Source organism: Bos grunniens, chromosome 16 (assembly GCF_055505025.1).
Source record: "Bos grunniens cultivar Pamir isolate PY7600 chromosome 16, Bosgru_T2T1.0, whole genome shotgun sequence".
In the NCBI taxonomy this organism is placed as follows: domain Eukaryota; kingdom Metazoa; phylum Chordata; class Mammalia; order Artiodactyla; family Bovidae; genus Bos; species Bos grunniens.
The window spans coordinates 37,559,696-37,579,962 of record NC_141180.1 but is presented as its reverse complement, the minus strand read 5'-3'; the positions used below and the strand labels follow the sequence as shown (position 1 = coordinate 37,579,962).

The 20,267-nt window shown below is 43.2% G+C and overlaps 1 protein-coding gene across 3 annotated transcripts in view; it reads right to left on the bottom strand.

Annotated features, from left to right (window-relative positions):
• The window catches only part of UBE4B (ubiquitination factor E4B), a 122,429-nt gene extending 104,592 nt beyond the window's left edge, over nucleotides 1–17,837 (bottom strand). For all 3 annotated transcript variants that reach the window (XM_086344413.1, XM_086344414.1, XM_086344415.1), the window contains exon 1: nucleotides 16,893–17,837. In XM_086344413.1, the coding sequence (XP_086200539.1) occupies nucleotides 16,893–16,916 (24 nt within the window). In that variant the 5' untranslated portion in view covers nucleotides 16,917–17,837. The remainder of the gene's footprint in view (nucleotides 1–16,892) is intronic.
• Between the last annotated feature and the right edge of the window lie 2,430 nt (nucleotides 17,838–20,267).

Sequence of the window (20,267 nt, the reverse complement as noted above, 5' to 3'; positions counted from 1 at the left end):
TTGTCTTTTGAACTCTACTGCCTTGGCTGCTTTACCACAGGACACTCACACCTACATAACTAGCCTCAATACCAACCCTGCAGTCTGGCTCATGACAAGGCAATGGTTTTACTGTCATTAGAAACAAGACTGTAAACTGTTCTGTCTTAGGGAGAAAAAAAGATTTGACCCTTAATAATTCTCCAATGCCAGGCGGTGATTACGTGGTTTTCCATTACATGGAGTTTTACAAAGCCCAACAAAAATTACTGATGTCAGTACTTCCTGCATCTGCTCAATAGTACAGAGAACACTGGGAATGCCTAAGCACATTCCACCAGCTGGCGAGGGCTTAACTATCAAAGGTACTTTCTTGAGTCACCTTGTAACACTGAAAACATTAGTATTATTACTTCAATTTAAAATAATAATTAGCTTATAATCATAAAGACTTACTCTAGACTCTTCATCGACATTTGATATTAGAGGGGCTTGCCTGGTGGTCCACTGGTTAACCCTGTTTCCAATGCAGGGGACCCAGGTTCAATCCCTGGTCAGGGAACTAGATCCCACATGCCACAACTAAAGCCCCAGTGCAACCAAGTAAATAAGTATTAAAACAAACATTTGATATTAGAGGATTAAAAAAAAAAAAAATTCCTCTTGAAAGTGAAACAAGGGACCGAGTGCCGTGTGTGAGTGATTCCTACTCCAGGCCGTCTTCACGGTCATCTACAGGACACACTCTTAGTAGACACACTCTTATGGGGCCAACTCCAGGTCCAACTGTACCCATCTCTAGTTGTATTACCTCTCTGGGTCTTGGTTTCCCCACTCAGAAGGTGGTGATGATATAAATATCACATATCTAGGACTACCCTCGTGGTCCAGTGGTTGGGACTTTGCCTGCCAAGGCAGGGGGTGCAGGTTCGATCCCTAGTCAGGAAGCAAAGATCCTACATGGCTTATGGCCAAAAAAATCAAAACATAAAACAACAAGCAATATTGTAACAAATTCAATAATGACTTTAAAAATGGTCCACGTTAAAAAAAAAAATAAACAAACATCACTTATCTTGCAGGACAGTCATCAGAGATAAAGGCAATGAAACATATTACCTGAATTGGTCTCTATCTATTGGTGTGTGGTCTGACTCCCCAGAGCACAATACAAAGAGAACAGGGACTCGGTCTGCTGTACTCACTGCATCTGTAACTATAACAACGCTTACGGCAGAGAGCACTCCGCAAATACTTGCTGAACAAATGAAGTGCCCCCAACACACAGTAAACAATCGTTTTTTTTCCCCTAACGTCAGTCTCCAAGTTTTTGCCATCCTTTTGCTCTGCCCGTCTTCTTTTTAAGCTCAAACACTTTTCCTTTGGCATAGGGCTCTGTTTCACCCAAACAGTATGAATAAATATCACAGCTACATCAGATCTGTGAAAAGCACCAGGTCTGTTAACTGATTATGAAATTAGGAGACACCACCAGAAACAAGAGCCTAACATTATATAGTAGAGAAACTTCCTGAGAGTGAGATTGTTTTCATTGGATCTGACTTGGAGAAGGAAATGGCAACCCACTCCCGTACTCTTGCCTGGAAAATCCCATGGACAGAGGAACCTGGTAGGCTACAGTCCATGGGGTCACAAGAGTTGGATCCGACTGAGCGACCTTTGTCAATTATATTTTTGTACTGCCTTTATATTTATTTTTGAATTTTAATTTATTTATCTTGCTGCGCTGGGTCTTCATTGCTGCACTCGGGCTTTCTCTAGTTGCCGTGAGCGGGGGCTACTCTTCATTCCAGTGCACAGGCTAGTCTTCATTCCAGTGCACGGCTTCTCTTGTGGAGCACAGGTTTGAGGCACATGTGCTTTAGTAGTTGAGGGGCATGGGCTTTGTTGCACCGAGGAATGTGGGATCTTCCTCGACCAGGTATTGAACTCATGTCCTCTGCACTGGCAGGCAGATTCTTAACCACTGGACCACCATGGAAGTCCTGGATCTAATTTTTTTTTAATGATTCCTATAGCTGCAATTTTATGTCTTCATAAAATGGTTCCAAAAACACCCCAAATAATAGAGATGCTATGCTCCCCACTCTAATCTTTAATCCCACTTGGTTAACCAGAAGAACCTGGCAACCAAATTACAGCTACTCCTGACACCCTTCCACAGAATGGTTTCTAGTCACTGAAAAAAGGCCAAGTGAAACTGGCAATATTAAACATTTTAAAGAATTTCCAGCAGCCCAGCCATGTGAAAAGAGTTTTTTAAATTGACTTGGAAAATAATTATTGCTGAAACAAAACTGTAAATTCTTCCAGAACAGGGTTAGCTCATTTTCTCTAATCTCTAAATTGTACATTCACACCAACTCTGAATATTCCAAAGCCCATATTCTAGCAGATCTACACAACAGGGTTAAAGAAAGTGGTCTCTTGCAGAGCAAGAAAATACTGACTTTGGGCCACTTCGTGCCACACACATCTTATTCTTGGTATGAATAAAAGTTCCCTTCCTAACATGAATCTTTCATATTTTAGTTCCTCCTACAGGTTAACCGTCATCTCAAATGCCATCAGTCCCTTTTAAAACCAGAAATAGTGACAATTTCATATAATCAGTGTGGGTGAATGTGCTTTGTTACCTGTCCACATGAACATCAAAAAAGATGAAGAGGTGTCCAATGGGATGCTTCACAAGCATAGTTTCTACTTGGCCTTCACTAAAATTCTCCCAATCACAAGCCATTCTAATCATAACATCTCAAGGCAAAAGACTGCTTTAGCCTTATTTCCCTAGACCAGAAATCACCAAACTATTTGAGTATAATGACATTTATACAAAGTAAAAAAGAACAAACAAAAGCCCTAGGAGATGACCAACCCATCTACCCCAAGCTGGTCTTGAAGGAAAACAAAAAAACTAGGCACTTCTTTCATGAAACTCCACAGAAATGATGCCTGGTCTATATTTATCATAACTAAAAGGTTAACATAAAAGTAGAAAGCTAATTAACTAGCATTCACCAAACACAAGGGTATATATGCTGTCATAAGGCAGCATCCTAAGACAAAAAATGTCATAAACGACACTCTAAACATCTACTCTACATAACTGATGTTCAAAGCTCAAAAGTGAAGTCACTCAGTTGTGTCCAACTCTTTGCGACCCTGTGGACTGTAGCCCGCCAGGCTCCTCCATCCACGGGCTATACATTTTTTTTCTCTATGTATGTTAATATTTTTTAACTGGCCCACAAAGTATTTATTGCTGAAATCAAAGTGTAAATTCCTCTGGCAGGTCTATATACAGTAAGGAAAAAGGATTTTGGTTTTGTTTTTCAATATTTAAAAATTTTCCTTCATCTTGCCTCAAAAAATTTAAAGTTATTATTATTTTTAAAAAGGGGGACTTTCCTGCTGATTCAGTGGTTAAACTCTGAGCGTCCATTGAAAGGGGGCACAGGTTCATCCCTGGTTGGGGAACTAAGGTCCTGCTTACATGAGGCACAGTCAGAAAACAACAACAACAATTTATTGCCTGCTTTTTTCTAAATGTTCATATTCCTCAATACCCTAGACATGACAATTTTATGAATAAATCAACTCACACATAAAAAATTCTACTGATTGTAAAAGCTGCTAGATAGTTTTTCATTTTCCACCAATTTTCATTTCCTTCTCAGAAATAAGTTTTTCCCCCAAGGATTTTCATATACACAGAATTTTTCCACCTCTAACATTAAATGTACTTCATTATTTTTAAAAATGAGAAATCTGTATATTAGACAGCACAAATAACTATTTACAGAAAAAATACTCACACTAGAGAAAACTCACTGTCGGATAACATTTTTTAATTAAAAAATTTTTAATTTTAAAACATGAGCTATAGTTTTACATCCAAGTCATAATTCACAAAAAGCAAGTGCTTATACTATAAAAATATGATCAATATTTTTGACAAAATACAAAAGAGGCTTCATTAAGATTGGAGAAAAAAGATATACATGAAAAATATGGAAGTAAACGCCTCTATATAAAAATCTTGATTAAAAAAAATCTATTTGATGAAGTTAAATGAGCTATCCAAAGATTCAATACCGTATTCAATTCACACTGTAGAAATTTAAGTTTCTACTACAAGTTTCTACTCTAAGTAGGAGCTTATTAACATATACTAAGACTTTCCCCATTAAAACCTGAACATCTCTTTAATGAGCTTTCCCATGGTTTTCTATAACTGTGGAACCTAACCAAACTCTCCCCAGATACATATCCACCTGTACAGAGAAAGTCGGTGACAAAGCAGGGCCAGCTGCAGAATTTGTGGGGCCTGGTACCTAAAGAAAATGCAGGGCCTCCTGCTCAAAAGTATTAAGAATTTCATGATGCCAACAGCAGAGCATTCAACCACTTGGGGGGGCACTTCTGTCTGCAGATCACATTCCCATGAAGCCAGTGCTGGTGACAAGTACAGACAGAAGTCTAAACCAAAGATCCAGCCTGATATGATCCTAGAAGAGAAGCTGGCACGTGACAGGTGTGCACTATGATTTGTCTGGAAATCCTGGTTCAGCTTCAAAAAAACAAAACAACCCATAAAAGCAAAGGGCCACCTCATCTAGGCAGAAAACTTAAACTAATTAAATTGGGATTCCCTGTAGCTCAGATGGTAAAGAATCTGCCTGCAATGCAGGAGACCTGGGTTCCATCCCTCAGTCGGGAAGATCTCCTGGAGAAGGGAATGGCTACCCACAATCATCATGACACTCTTACACATCTAGAACCTATACCAAACCCTGACGGGGAACAGAGAAACAATGTGAACAGAATGTATTTCACAATGTTAACTAGAAAGCTAATTAAGTCAAGGCCAGGTATTCTCAATACTGAAACCCCGAAGATACCTGTTTGCCCAGCTTGACTATACTTTTCAAATAATGCTGAAGATATGGCAGCTGGTAAGCAGATCACACAGTGGCATCTCATTCAGAGATTCCCCTTCCCCAGCCCTGCAGGAGGGGACAGTCCCTTCAGAAGGTAAAATGAGTCATCTGATTCGAGCAGACTGAGTCACCTCGCATATGGGTTTTGGCCCCCATATGCAGCGTGTTTCTCCTGAGACTCCTCTCAGGTCTCCTGTCTGCACAGTTCCCTTCCTAACTTCCTCGATCCTCCTTCGCTCACTTCGTACATGCAGGCCACCTGATCACTCCAGATTTTAAGAAAAAGGAGGAGGAGGTGAGACAAGTAACAGTGTGGCTTCACATAAAAGATGGTGCCTGAGTGAGAAGAGACTTTAAGAATTTTAAGGGGTTGGGGGAGAGGACTGCAATCCAACCTTTCAAACAAACCTCAGCCTCTCGCCTTAACCAATAACAGACCTCCTTCCATGCTTTTGGCATCATTACATGCAAAGGTCTTGTTTGGTGTCATAGGAGCACCAACTGAAATTCTAATCATGTACAACTCAGTCTTATTCTGAAAAAGAGAGATAATATGTTGCAGGAACCTACATACTCTGCCAGGGCACTGCACAAAGCACTTTATGTATCCCTGCAATTAACAGTAAGAACACCATGGACAGGGATGCAGATCACCACTTTCCAAGTGAGGAAACTAAGACTCTGAAAGCACTTCGCTCTGGTCATCCAATTGGCTGGTCCACCTAAAACCCAGGTGCAGGTGACTCTGAACTACAACTCTGACAATAAGGTTGTTTTCCAGTACATACCTTAACCTAACTAATATGGCAAAAACAAAACAAAAAACTACCGCAACACAAGAACTGGGAATCAAGGAAAGACACCTTGCAGTCAATTCATGGACTCAGCAAATATTTATTTTGGGGCACCCTATGCCAAGCCTTGTGACAAGAGATGGATAAAAAACAGTAAACAAGTGGTCCAGTGGTTAAGACTCCATGATTCCACTGCAGGGGAAGTGGGTTCCATCCCTGGTGGGGGAACTAAGATCTTACCGGCAATAAGGCAGGGAAAAAAAAAAGAACCCAACCCCCCAGGGAACAAGAACAATCAGGGCCAGGGCTTCCCTGGTGGCTCAGTGGTAAAGAATCTGCCTGCCAATGTAGGAGATACAGGTCCAATCCCTGATCCAGGAAGATCCCACATGCCACAGAGGAACTAAGGCCATATGCCACAACCATCAAGACTGTGCTCTAGAGCCTGGGAGTCACAACTATTGAGCCCCGAAGGCCTTAGAGAGAGCCTGAGCTCCACAACAACAGAAGCCTACGCACCACAGCAGCACAACCAAACCCAAAATAAAGTCATTTTACAATAATTAGCTGCAATATGATTCAGTGCGCCCAAACTATGGTTTAAAATTTATACTTGGAACTCTTCAGGTCCTGAACACCTAGCTAGGAAAAAATATACAAATAAATCTACCTCTACACCTTGACTTCCTACCTCGGGGAAAGAAAGGAACAGAGTAACGAATGAAAAATATTTACTGAACGAACAAAGGAACCAGTGATCATAATAGGGAGCTGTTGTTGTTTAGTCACTAATTCATGTCTGACTCTCTGTGACCCCATGGACTGTAGCCCACCAGGCTACTCTGTCCATGAACTGTCCAGGCAAGAATACTGGAGTGGGTTGCTATTTCCTGCTCAAGGGGATCTTCCTGACCAAGGGATTGAACCCACCTTTCCTGCGTCTCCTGCATTGGTAGGCAGCTTCTTTACCACTGAGCCACCTGGGAAGTCTGTATCCGGGAGAGGTAAAAGATAAAATTTAAAAAAGGACATGTTCCCTAAATATCTTCTTCCCACTTTTTAAACCCACAGCTTCCACAGTCTATGGATGGCTCCACAGTGTATCCCTGGAGCTGATGCCTCACTCCTGAACAATGTATTCTCTGCTCTCATTCTGTCTCATTGTGTCTTGAACCTACTCGGCAATGAAATGGGTCTAGCCAAGGTCACTAATGGCCTCCATGTTGCCAAATCCCATCCTAAGGCTTGGTCTTCTTTTCATTTACCTTACTGCCATTTGACAGAGTGGAACCCTCCCCTCCATCATGAAACACTTTCTTCTCCTGGATGCCAGAACTCTAGGCTCTCTCGTCTTGCCTTCTACCTCAGTGGCTGTCCCCCGTCAGTTCTTAAACGCCGGAATGGCTCAAGGTTCAGTCCTCTGACCTCCTCTCCTCTCTCTATGCTCACTCCCTAGGTCATCTTGCCATTCTTGCAATTTAAAATATACTGACAGCTTTCTGATTGGAGTCCCCAACCCCAGTTCTTCCTGAACTGCAAGCCAAATATATATCCAACAACCTACTTAACATCTCCAGATGGATCAATAATAAGCAATATAACCAGAATACGATTAAAATGGATAGCTTAATTTCTACCTCTAATCTCCTCTTTCCTTTTAATTTTTGGCCATATCGAGTAGCATGTGGGATCTTAGCTCCCCAACCAGGGATCAAACCAGTGCCCCCTACAGTGGAAGTTCACAGTCTTAACCACTGGACTGCCAGGGAAGTCCCTAATCTCCTATTTCAATGTTTCCCACCTCAGTATAAGACAATTCCTTCTTCCAAGCTGCAGAGACTATAACTCTTGGTATGACTGTGATAGAGACAGCTAGCTACCTCCTCCTATACATTCAGCCACCTTTGTATCTGGCTGTGGCCAAGTGACTAAGTTCTGACCAAGGAGATGTAAGCAATGACAGGTGACACATCTGATCATGCCATTGATGGACAAAAACATGCCCTCCCCTTTAGTTCCTTCCTGAAGACTGGAATGCAGATGTGCAGGCAGGCACTGGAGCAGCCATCTTGGATTACAAACTAGATGGCCACTTACAGAGGATGACAGCACTAAACAGAATGTGTCTGGCTCCCTAGAAATCAAGGAATTACTAAACCAGTTCGCAACCACCTACCCAGATTTCTACTTCGAAAAAAAATTAGCTTCTATCGTATTAACACCATTATTATTTTGGATCTCTCTGCTGCAGCAGCCAAACCAGTATCCTAAGTAATGCACAGAATTTGGAACCCGGAAGTAATCAACCTAGATAGAATATAAATATGTGGCAATGACTCAGGGCTCAACATGGGCACAGATATTGCAGAATGAAAGTTTATAACCCTTGTTAGGCCACAATAAAATGTTTGGTAAAAGCTGTGACACCTCAGAAAATAACCTGCATGTCTACCTGGACTGTAATTCTAGGGGAACTGGTTGAACAATTCAGAGTTTGGTGCCTATTGGCCTCTTGCCAATTTAAGCAAGAAGTCCCGCAAGAACAAGACATACTCAAGCTGCAGCTTGCCGATTTGCAGACAAAGATAAAAGGGAAGACAGGTCTGCCTAAGTCATGGCCACAGACTAGTCTAAGTTGGCTTAGTATGGTAATTTGGAGACCAAGCAGGACTGAAGAAGTCAACTTCTTCGGTCTCCTGAAGGAGACAAGCTGGAGACACTACTCAGCTCCAGGAAGGGGATATCCTCCATGACCTGCCCCAGAGGAAAACAGACACTGAAAAGCTACCACGGAGGGCCGGGACAGGGCAGTTCCTCCAAGAAAGCACGTGTGTGCGTGCTTCAGTTCTCTTTGCGACCCTGTGGACTGTAGCCAGGGCTGCTAAGTGGACTGCAACAGGAACACCCACAGCTGCCAAGGCAGGGAGCCTCCACGCCGCAGCCTGGCAGGAGCTGACGATAGCCGTGGACCAGTGAGGGATGTGTACTCCCTGTTTTTCCTTTTGCCAAAGGGGACTTATTTCCATGCTTCTATCCAACTCCACCACAGCACATGGGGGCGGGGAGCAGAGAGCGGAGAGCAGCTGATAACTTGCATTTTAATCTAAAGGTTCTTGGACTGTGTAACACCTGGAGATTCTGGAGGCTGATAGAGGGAAGGCATGGAGTGTGTTTTAGATCTCGGAAGAAGGGTTTAAACAATAATGCCTTGACAGTACCCCTTTCCACGTGACAGAACTTCTAGATAAGCACACAGCTAACCCAGCAAGAACTGCAGTTCTCAGCCTCCTAGCTAGGAGCTGTGGCCATGTGACTTAGGTTCTGGCCAATGGGAAGCGAGCAGAAGTGACTGGTGCAACTTCCAAGCTGTGCCATTAAAGAGGAGCATGATGGGACTTCCCTGGTGGTCCAGGGGTTAAGACTGCATGCTGCTCCTAATGCTTAATCCCTGGTTGGAGAACTAAGATCCCACATGCTGTACAGTCAAGAAAAAAAAAGAGGAGCATGATTTCTCCTTCCCCTCTCCTCTCTTCCATCTGGCTACAGTGCAGATAGACGTGGAACAAAGATGGAAGCCATATGTTAGGATACTTGGAACAACTGGACAGAAGGTGCCTACCACAGTGGCCCCAGCCTCCCACCCAGACTTCTATTTAGACAGAAATAACCATCTAGCTGGTGTAAGCAGCTGCTATTTCATGTCGCTCTGTTATATCAATCCACAAAATATCTGACTATTCTTGGTCTGACCTTTTCTCACCTTCTCCACCACTGACCCTGGTCCTGGGACTCTTGTGCTGGCCTCCTGACCTTTCTTCTCCACTTTCACTCTTTCCTCCTTCATCTGTTCTCCTCACAGAAGCCTCTAAAATGATTCTCTTAAAACAGAAATCAAAATGTAAGCCCCATGAAGGCAGGGATTTCTGCTTACATTGCTCATTCCTATAGCCTCATGGTCTAGAAGAAAGCTGGGCATATACGATGTATCATCATATACAAAATGTCACTGACTGTAAACTGCAACACTATTTTTTGCATTACAAAGGGGGTTAAAAAAAAACCCACTACCTACTAAATCACAACAAAATGTCTTAACAGACCAGACCAGAGTAGTAATCAGTTTTATCAGCCTTTCATTGCTTTGAAATTTCTGAAAAGGTGATGTATCTCTGATCTTCAAATCCATTGCTTGGGTATGAAAGGCAATCCTGCTAACTGTATGTGCTTTGTGCTAAGTCACTTCAGTCATATCCGACTCTGTGCCCCCATGGACTGTAACCCGCCAGGGTCCTCTCTCTGTGGGATTCTCCAACCAAGAATACCGGAGTGAGTTGCCATTTCCTCCTTCAGGGGATCTTCCCAACGCAAGGATCAAACCCTCGTCTCCCACAGCTTCTGCACCGCAGGTGGTTCTTTACCACTGAGCCACTGGGGAAGCCCTCTACCTGTATGTTCAATTTCAAAATGTGATAGTTTCAGAGACTTATGGATTTCTGCCTTTCTACGGCTCCCTAATGCAATTGGTTGTTGCTTGGTAATAAAATATGAAATTGCCATTTCCCTGGTAGTCCAGTGGTTAAGAATCTGCCTTACAACACAGGGGCCTCAGGTTCCATCCCTGGTCAAGGAACTAAGATCCCTACGTCATGGAGCAATTAAGACTGCACGTGCCCGGCTACTGAACCCTCAAGCTCTGGAACCCGCATATCACAACTAGAGAAGCCCCAGGGCCCCAACAAATAACCAATAGAAGCCAAAATATGAAATTGTGGTGATTCTTTCAACCATTTTCTTTACTGATATCAAGTTGAGACCACCCCTCCCACTGCCATTTTCATTTCTCTTTTTCATACAAAGTAACATTTGCTTTCACTGCTGATCAAAGTATAATTTGGGGGAAGGCATTTAACATAGCAGGCTTCCCAGGCGGAGTAGTGGTAAAGAATCTACCAGCAATGCAGGACACCCGGGTTTGATCCCTGGGTCAGGAAGATGCCCTGGAGGAGGAAATGGCAACTCACTCCAGTATTCTTGCCTGGGAAATCCCAGGGACAGAGGAGCCGAAAGGGTTACAGTCCACGAGATCACAATAGAATCAGACACAATTGAGTGACTGAACACGCATGCATTTAACATGGCAACTAAATTGATCATGCATAGTGCTCAACTGAAGGCCAACAACACGAACAGGTATAACCAGGTTTGCATATAAACAGGAAATGACAACTGTGTCACAACTGCCACCTGGTCAGCCACGATTACACCAAGAAGCATCCCAAGCTCAAAGATTTGAAAAGGTAAAGGAAAAAAAGGGGGTGGGGAGCATCTCAGAACTGACTAAAACTGGTGGTGCTAGTGGTAAAGGACCCTCCTGTCAATGCAGAAAACTTAAGAGACGTGAGTTCAATCCCTGGGTCAGGAAGATCCCCTGGAGACGGAAATGGCAACCCACTTCAGTATTCTTGCCTGGAGAATCCCATGGACAGAGGAGCCTGGTGGGCTACAGTCCATAGGGTCACAGAGTCACATACAACTGACGCGACTTAGCACGGTAGCCCGGCACGGGGAGTATCTTAGAACTGACTGAAACCCAGTTAGAACTCAGTAAAGGTTTCTCGAGTGAGTGAATGACTTCACCTCCTGCCACTGTGTCCTTGCTCAGCCCCAACCACACTTGACCCCCATGGTGTTCCTGAAGCAGTAGGGGACGTGCCCCTGGTTTCTGCTGTCCCCTATTCTTTCAAACACTCTTCCCCCAGATGGCTCCGTCATCTTTTAAATTTTTTTCCAGAAGTCACTTCCCAAAATTGCACACACTTCTCTTATCCTTACTGCTCTCCATCCCTTTATAGCCTATTTTATCTTTCTCCATGGTACCATCACATATGACATCTTTTAAAAATATTTATTTCTTTATTTTTGGCTGCACTGGGTCTTTGCTGATGCAAGTGGGCTTTTCTCTAGTTGCGATGTGAGGGCTTCTCATTACAGTGGCTTCTCTTGTTGTGGAGCACAGGCTCTAGGGTACACAGGCTTCAGCAGCTGGGGCTCACAGGCTTAGCTGCTCCGAGGCACGTGGGATCTGGCTGGACCAAGGGTCGAACTGGTGTCCCTTGCACAGCAAGGAGGATTCTTAACCACTGGACCAGCAGGGAAGCCCACCAAATGACAGCTTATGTGGATATTTATCACGTCTCCTCCCACCAGAAAGAAGCCCCATACCCGCAAGTCTCACGTGGTGTCTGACATGTAGCAAGTAAATAGCAAATATCATTGAAGGAGCTGCTACAAGAAGCTGTCTCCACCTAGACACACCCCAAGTACGATCTCAGAAAATGCTCTGTGCGCGAAGCAAAGGCCTGAAGATCCAAGGACCCCCTCATCAGAAATCTTGCAGTCTTTTCCCCATAAAAGAATAGAAGGCTACTTGATGAGCTCCACTCTTAATGGTAACAAGGGGTTAATGCTTTCAGTTTCCATCTCAAAAGGGAAAATAAAAATGCCATAACCATTACAACTTGCTCAGATTATTCTTTTGGAGGAAGTTTAGTAATGGGATTAAGAACTCTGGAATCTGACTCTGGATTAGAATCCAGGTTCTACCACTTCCTAGTTGTGCACTTTTTGGCAAACTGCTTAATTGCTATCAGCCTCAATTTTCTCATCTGTAAAAAGGGAATAAGAATACCAACTTTATTGAGCAAGTTAAGTGCTTAGCACATATTTAAAATTCATAAATATCAGCTAACATCATTACCATTCTCTGTCTCTTAGCTAAAATGAACCAAAAAGAGTTGAGAAAGGGTCTGGAGAGGTAACATTCCACTCTCCTACCAGGCTTCAGGAGAATCCTGGTTATAAAGTGAGGGGCAGCAATTATCTCCTGGGGAAAAAAGTGAGCTTAAGTCATGAGGCCCGTTACAAAGAAATGGTCAGAAATGGAGATGCTAGAGTAGAAAGGCCAGGGGTAGGGGCCTCTATGTTGGGTCATCTTTCAGTGACCCAAACAAGTATCTTCTTTCTCCACAATCTGCTCCTTGTCTAGAATTTCTTCTCTCTCCTCCAGTCCATCCTTCTTTCAAACTAGAAATCAAGGAGTTATCTTTTTCTTTCCTGCCCTGCCTCCACCTCCTTCACATCAACCTGAGCATCAGAAGTGGCTTAACTTAGATCCTCAAAATTTCTCCTGTCTGCTCTCCTCCATTCCCACTGCCAAGGCCTTTGGACTCCATTGCTTGGCTCCTCAATAGCAGTAGCAATCTCTGAATGCATCTCTCAGCCTGCAGCCAGCTTCTTTCCACCTACCTTCGACACCTTGCCAGTCATCTAATCCCTTAAAACCCCTCAAAGGCTTGTTACAGTCTTACTGAGAAAGTTCAAACGCCTGAGCATTTCTGAATACTGTCTGAGATCTGGTGCCTGTCTGCCTGTAGCCACTCCCCCACAAATCCTATCTCCAGGCCCACTACTTGCAGTTTCCTGAGCTCCCCAGTTTCACAGTCCATTCCAAGAGCCCTTTGCCTGACAACTACTGCTCAGTATAAAGATCAGTTTTCCTTTTTTTTTTTTGGGGGGGGGGGTACTCATGAGTCATCCAGGTTCCTAGTTCCCCAACCAGGGATCAAATCTGTGCCCTCTGCGGTGGGAGGGCAGGGTCTTAACCACTGGAACACCAGGAAAGTCCCCAAGCATCACTTTTTCTTGAAAGTCTTCACTAAGATGCTATCCCACCAGGGTTCCCTTCTTGATTTTCTTAGGAGTCTTACTGTGCACGTGTCCAAAATAGCTCTTAGCACCCTGTGTTGTAATTGCTGGACTCCTACCTAGCCCTACCCATCCCCCAATCCCATAATAATTTCTTTAAGAAAAAGACTGCTTCTCTTAACCTACCTAATACATTGCTGGGGATGTACAGCATCTTTTTAAAAAACAGTTGTTGAGTGAATGATAATTGGAGGAGTGTGATGAGAGTCAGCACCAAAAAGACTATAAACTTGATCACATCATGAATGAATTCATGAAGAACAACACTTTTACAGAAAAGCTATGCAGATCAAGCATGTTAGTACGATATTTATAGAGAAGCTGTGGTGAATTTATTGCCAGTTGTTAGGCAGTAAAATACAGTAAAAAGAGCTTTTAGATCAGGAACCCTGGGTATGAACTCCAATTCTGCCACTTCTAAGCCAGGGCACTATGAACTTAACCTAAATCTCAGTTGCTTCACCTTTAAAACAAGGAAATTTGAAGGATCTGCTGAACTGCTCTGTTTTATCAAATGAAACAATGGTTATAAAGTGACTGGCACAGAGCAGGCTTCTAAGACTGTTAATAAATATCGGTCCCCTTCCACCGAAAAAACTGCTAAAATATCCACGGTCACACATTCTGCATTTGGGAAGGAAGACAACTTCTAAAACCTTTACCACACCCTGAATCCCAGCCAGCTCTCTTAAAGATGAACTAGGTCATAAAGATTTTGCCAAAAAAAAAAGAAACATAGCAAAGCAAAGCACATCATTTCCATGAAAACACATCATCACCACAGTTGAAAACAGTTTAAAATACCTGCTCTAATCACAGCATTATTTTGGTATTAAAACAAATAAACAAACATGAGCAGGGTACAGGATGAATGCACTGTAAATAATAACGCCTTGAAATGCGGTTCCTGGAAAAGAATAAACTTAGTCATGGATCTGCTCTATGTGCTATAGAAACAGCAATGAAGTTAAAGAAATACTCTCCTTAAAAGCACAAGAAAGGAAAAGTACAAGAATTCAAGGTGATCAATGAGAGGGACCAAAAAGTAGCCATAATGTACAATCTTCTAAAGCTACTAGCCTGGCTATGATGATGATGATGATGATTTACTAGCTAAGTCGTGTCTGACTCTGATGACTCCAAGGACTGTAGCCCACCGGGCTCTTCTGTCCATGGAATCCTCCAGGCAACAATACTGGAGTAGGTTGCCATTTCCTTCTCCAGGGGATATTCCCGACCCAGGAAGCAAACCTAGGTCTCCTGCATTGCAGGCAGATTCTTATCCGACTGAGCTACAAGGGAAGCCCTAGCCTGGTTATAGCAGCCTCTAATTTTCATGGATTACATTCTCATCTATTTCCATTTTGCTAAAATATAAAATCCTGTCTTACCTGATTCCCTAATTTAGATTGAAAGGTCACGGTGTTGACTGTTTTACATCCTGAGATGCATGTTTGAATTTTCAACAACATAAATGTTATCTAACCAAATCAATGTCGCCTACCACACCTATGACACAAGTTTCCACCAACAGAGTAACAATAAGGCAAAAGCTTCAGAAATGTTTCTGTTAAGAACTGTTCACCTAATGCCAGAATTAAAGGAAATGGATTTTCAAAAAATTTAAACTTTTCCCCAAAAAAGATCTATTCTAGATTCTGTTGAGAGTAAAATTACTGAACTGTCCCTTTGTGGTCAGGCCAACTAATTTGTTGAACATAAGTTTATACTGATCTTGTATTAGTGAATTAAATTTTTCATATTTAATATTCTGTTGACCTTGAAAAATATCTATCTCCTCCACAATGATTACATTTGTTCCTTATATGGTCAAAAAAGTTAATACCTTCCCTCAAGGACTGGGTAAAGTAAAAAGCTGCAGTTCAGATTATACAGCTCTTTAACTGGTTTGTATACTTTAATGGTTTGAAAACAATTTCTTGGTAAAAACTCAAGAATGTAAAAACTTCTAAACCAGGAACTATTTAGAGAATGTCAAGAAAAATGTAATTTCTACTACTTAAAAACTCTTGGCCTTAAGATAAATGATCCATGAGGATTAATATTTTTTTAAGGGGGGGTGCACTTTTAAAAAAACGACACAAAACGAAGTGCCTCTAAGAGGATCTCTTGATGGTTCCTATATGAAAGAAGCTGTTCAATATTTTTCTAATTTAAGATTACATTACTGATGCATTTAGAAAACGAAGTCAGTAACACAGAATGGGTAATCCTGACTTTCTTAACAGCCAGGTATCAAAGCAACAAAATTATTTGCTTCCTTTCCTACCTGACCCTTAGCCCCCAACTCGCCTGCTTCACTCTGGAGAATTTTAGTCTCTAGGTAAACATATTGACTACTCTGTAGCAAAAACTGAAGCATGGAAGTTTTACAGTACAACCAACCTGACTGACAACTACTTTTCTAATACTGTACAGAAGTTTTACAAGAACCAGTGGAAGAAATGGTAGGTAGAAGACAAGGAGGTCAGGAGGGGTCCTGAAAGAGAAACTCAATGTTTTTTTTTTTTTAAAGGGGGGTGGGGAGTCAACAGAATCACAGGAAATTCCCTGTACCCTAAATGCTAGTTTTTAAGATTATTATTAAATAATCTAGAAATCATCCAGAAAGGGATCTGTAATAATCCTTTCAGAAATGATAATAGGGGGAATTTTCAAAGTCATTTGCTTCCATTTGCTTCCTGTTCAGTGTCTGCTACAGCAAAACACGAGTTTGAAAGGGACAAAAACTAGAAAAAATCACGCTGCAAGAGAAGTACGCCAGAAGCCATTACTGGTCTGTTAAACTGCTAAATTTTAACTGTAATTCACTAAGCTATTGAGAAGATACACGTTTTGTTAAATATCAAAGAATCTGTTTGTAGGCCACCCCCAAACACACACGTAATGTTCAGTCAACTTATACAATGACGTGTCCACACATACTCGGGATTTCAAATCCATTTAAAAACATACACCCATACATTCTGATTCCACCCAAAATTATTCTTTCAATCTCTGCAGTAAGGCGCGCGCGCGCACACGTACGTGCGCGCGCAGGCGCGTGTACAAACACACACACACTCAACTTGATGTAAATCTAGCCCTTCTAGCTTAAATACCCTGAAAAAAAGAATAAAAACCTCAATATGTTCTCCTCTTCTTTAGACTCTAAAAGAAAACTCGAAAAGAGGCAAATGGAATACAGGATGCAAAAAAAAGGCAAAGAAATATAAGAGAATACAATCGGAGACCCTCTTAGGGACTCATTTTATTCTTAGATGTCATCTCCATCGCTGACCAAAGGCCAGGCACCACTGGCGCAGTATCACGCCTACCCAAAGCGCCAAAGAGTTGCCAACTAATCTCCCAAGGTGTCCCCCAACCTCCTCACCTCATCAGCGCTCAGCTCCTCCATCGCTTTCCTCTTAATGGTTAAAGGCGTTAGGGAGAGATCTTCCGTTCTTTGAGACCAGGGCGGGAGGAGAGTGGTAGGTGTCTATCGGGCTGTCTGGTCCCCCGAATGGGGGAGGTTTCAGAATTGCATAGTCAGAGGTTAAAAAATAAGAACACGAGAGGCACTGAAATGCCTTGGCGTCGGTCACTCCAATCGCCCCAGAGACTCCTACAGCTGCTGCCGTCTCCAGCAGCCTCCTTTGACCGCCACTGCTGCTGCTACAGGGTTTATCTTAAGGCGCCACTTATTTACCCTCTGCTTCCCAGGTTACCCAGACAAGGAGCTCGGTCTCCAGCTCGCCTCGTGCCCGGAGCCTGCTGGGTCTTCGGGGTGGTGGCGCGGTAGCTGCGCTTCCTCAGCAGATCCTGCTCTCCTTCCTACCCTTTGACCCTGGCGGGAAGTGTTCAACTGCAGAGTGGGTGCCCCGAGGTACGGCGACCCCACAGCCGCCCAGGCAGAGCCCAGCACTGAGGAGGGAAGCTCCTCCCCTCCCAAAGCAAGCCGGCCACGCCCCTCCTCCACGGCGGAGCTTGGGCAGGGGGGAGGGGGAGGACCGGACTCTCGATGCTTTCGCTGGTAGAGTAAATCCGCCTACCCCTCCACCCCTACTCTTACCCCTCGCCCCACCAAGTATTATTCATCAAAACAACAGGGCGGCCATCTTTGAAAGGGATCACGTGACCTCTCCAGAGAGGCGGGGCTTCTGGCCCTAGCATGAGGCAGCCAATGGGCCGCGGGCGTCGCACCGCCTATTTCCTCTCGCCTGCGTCTCCTCCCGCCTCCACCCCACCCTCTCCCCCGCAGCAGCGCGGGGCAGAGGGAGGGGCGAGTGGGGCCGCGGGCGGGCCGGCGGGCCGGCGGGCCGGCGGAGCGCCGAGGGGGCGGGGCGGCGCGGTGCCTTGGCGACGGCGCGGGCGGGGGCGCGGCAGGCTGGGCCCAGGTAGATTGCCGGGACCGCCACGCGGGCGAGCGATGGCGGAGGCCGCGGGGCTGGGTGGCTGCACGGACAACGGGAAGATTGGCCAGAAGGGGACGCCTGCCGGTGACCCCGGCCCGCAGCGGCTCCTTAGTTTCCAGGTTCTTCCCTTTAGCGACTCAGAAACGCCTGGACTATACACGATGCTGCCCAAACGAAATAAAAGAAAACGAAAAACGTTTGCTTTTTGGGGCGAGCGTTCACTATCAGCCTAACCGCTCACATTTTGAAAAACTTAAGCGTAGAATCTTACACCTCCCCAGAGAAAGCCCATTTAGAAGAAAACTTTAACACAAATAGAACTTCATTTTGCTTTGTCCTTTTAGAGAGTTTCAGATTTTTTTTTTAAATAAAGTGTGTTCCAAAGTGATGGCAAATTTGAAAGTATAAATCAGTTTGAGACCAAGAAAATTATGAAGTGCATATACAAGGCAGACTTGTGGATCCAAGAAAAGGAAACCATTGTCCTTACCTGAACAAGAATGCAAAAATTTAATTGAAATAAATGTAATTGACATAGCAACATACTGTGTTTTTAGGTGTACAATGATTTGACATATGTATATATTGGGAAATAATAACCAATAAGTTTAAATTAACATCCATCACCACACATAGTTTTGTGTGTTTTTTTTTTCCCTTGGAATAAGCAGTTTAAAGACTTATTCTCTTAACAACTTTCAAACGAATGCTACAGTATTGCTAATTATAGTCTCCATGCTGTACATTACATCCCCAGGGACTGCTATAACTGAGTTTGTACCCTTTGACCTCCATTTTGCCCACGCACTGTCCGTCTCTGGCGACCATCAATCTGGTCTCTGAAGAATACAAATATTTTATAATATACAAATCTAAACAGCAGTCAACGTTTAACAGTATCATGAAATTACAGATTTTGCCTTGTATGAAGAATATACTGTTTGGGATGGTTTACTTCACCATAATTTAAAAAATTGCATTCCAGAATTAAAAGAGCCACAGTTTTTTTCCTGCTATTTACTTAAAATAGTAACCTGACAGCTAGGTATGTAAGGAATTTGTAAGTAAAATTAGACTGCATGTCTTTGCATATTATCTGCTGTCCAAAAAAGGAATTCTGTGTAAGTCAGAGGTTAGACTTCTGGCGACATTGGTATTTTAGTACATTTAACATAGTCATTGCAATATAATTTGTATTTCATACAATTCACCCATTTAAAGTATACGATGGTCTTAGAAAATTCACATTCAACCATCATCACTAATTCCAGAACATTTTATCACCCCAGAAAGAAACCCTATGCCTGTTAACAGTCACTTCCCATTTTTCCCTCCCCTCTCTTGGGGCAACCACTAATCTATTTTGGCTAATTTCATGGATGGCACTAGTGGTAAAGAACCTGCCTGCCTATCAATGCATGAGGAGTGAGAGATGCGGATTCGATCCCTGGGTCAGGAAGATCCCTTGGAGAAGGAAATGGCAACTCACTCCAGTATTCTTGTCTGGGAAATCCCATGGACAGAGGAGCCTGATTCCTAAAATGTTGATGTTCACTCTTTCCATCTCCTGTTTGACCACTTCCAATTGACCTTGATTCATGGATCTAACATTCCAGGTTCCTCTGCAACACTGTTCTTTATAGCATCAGACTTTACTTTCATCACCAGTCACATCCACAAGTAGGCATTGTTTTTACTTTGGCTCTGTCTCTTCATTCTTTCTGGAGTTATTTCTCCACTCTTCTCCAGTAGCATATTAGGCACTTACTGACCTGGGGAGTTCATCTTTCAGTGTCATATCTTTTTGCCTTTTCATACTGTTGATGAGGTTCTCAAGGCAAGAATACTGAAGTGGTTTTCCATTCTGTTCTCCCATGGACCATGTTTTGTCAGAACTCTGGAATGGGTAGCCATTCCCTTCTCCAGGCAATCTTCCTGACCCAGGGATTGAACCCTGATCTGTGGGCAGATTCCTTACCATCTGATCCACCAGGGAAGCCCTAATCCTAATAACCTCCTGAAGTAATACCATTACGTTGGTGGGGTTTCAACATATGAACTTGAAGGGGAACACAAACATTCCACCATAATAATATTCAAATATCATAGGAAATATCCTTTTCATTTTGTTGCTGGAGAAAGTGAAACTGTTAAATGGGCTGCCCCAAATGAAATGGGGAAATGATCAGGAATCTTCCTTCTGAATTCTTTCCCTATCACCCAAATATCTCTGACTATGTATTACAAGGACACAATATCTAGCACAAAATGAGTATTCAAAAACCACAAGATAAATTACTATTTACTGAGTAGTGATACTGTGAAGATTATGCCACAGTATTTTGTTTACCAGG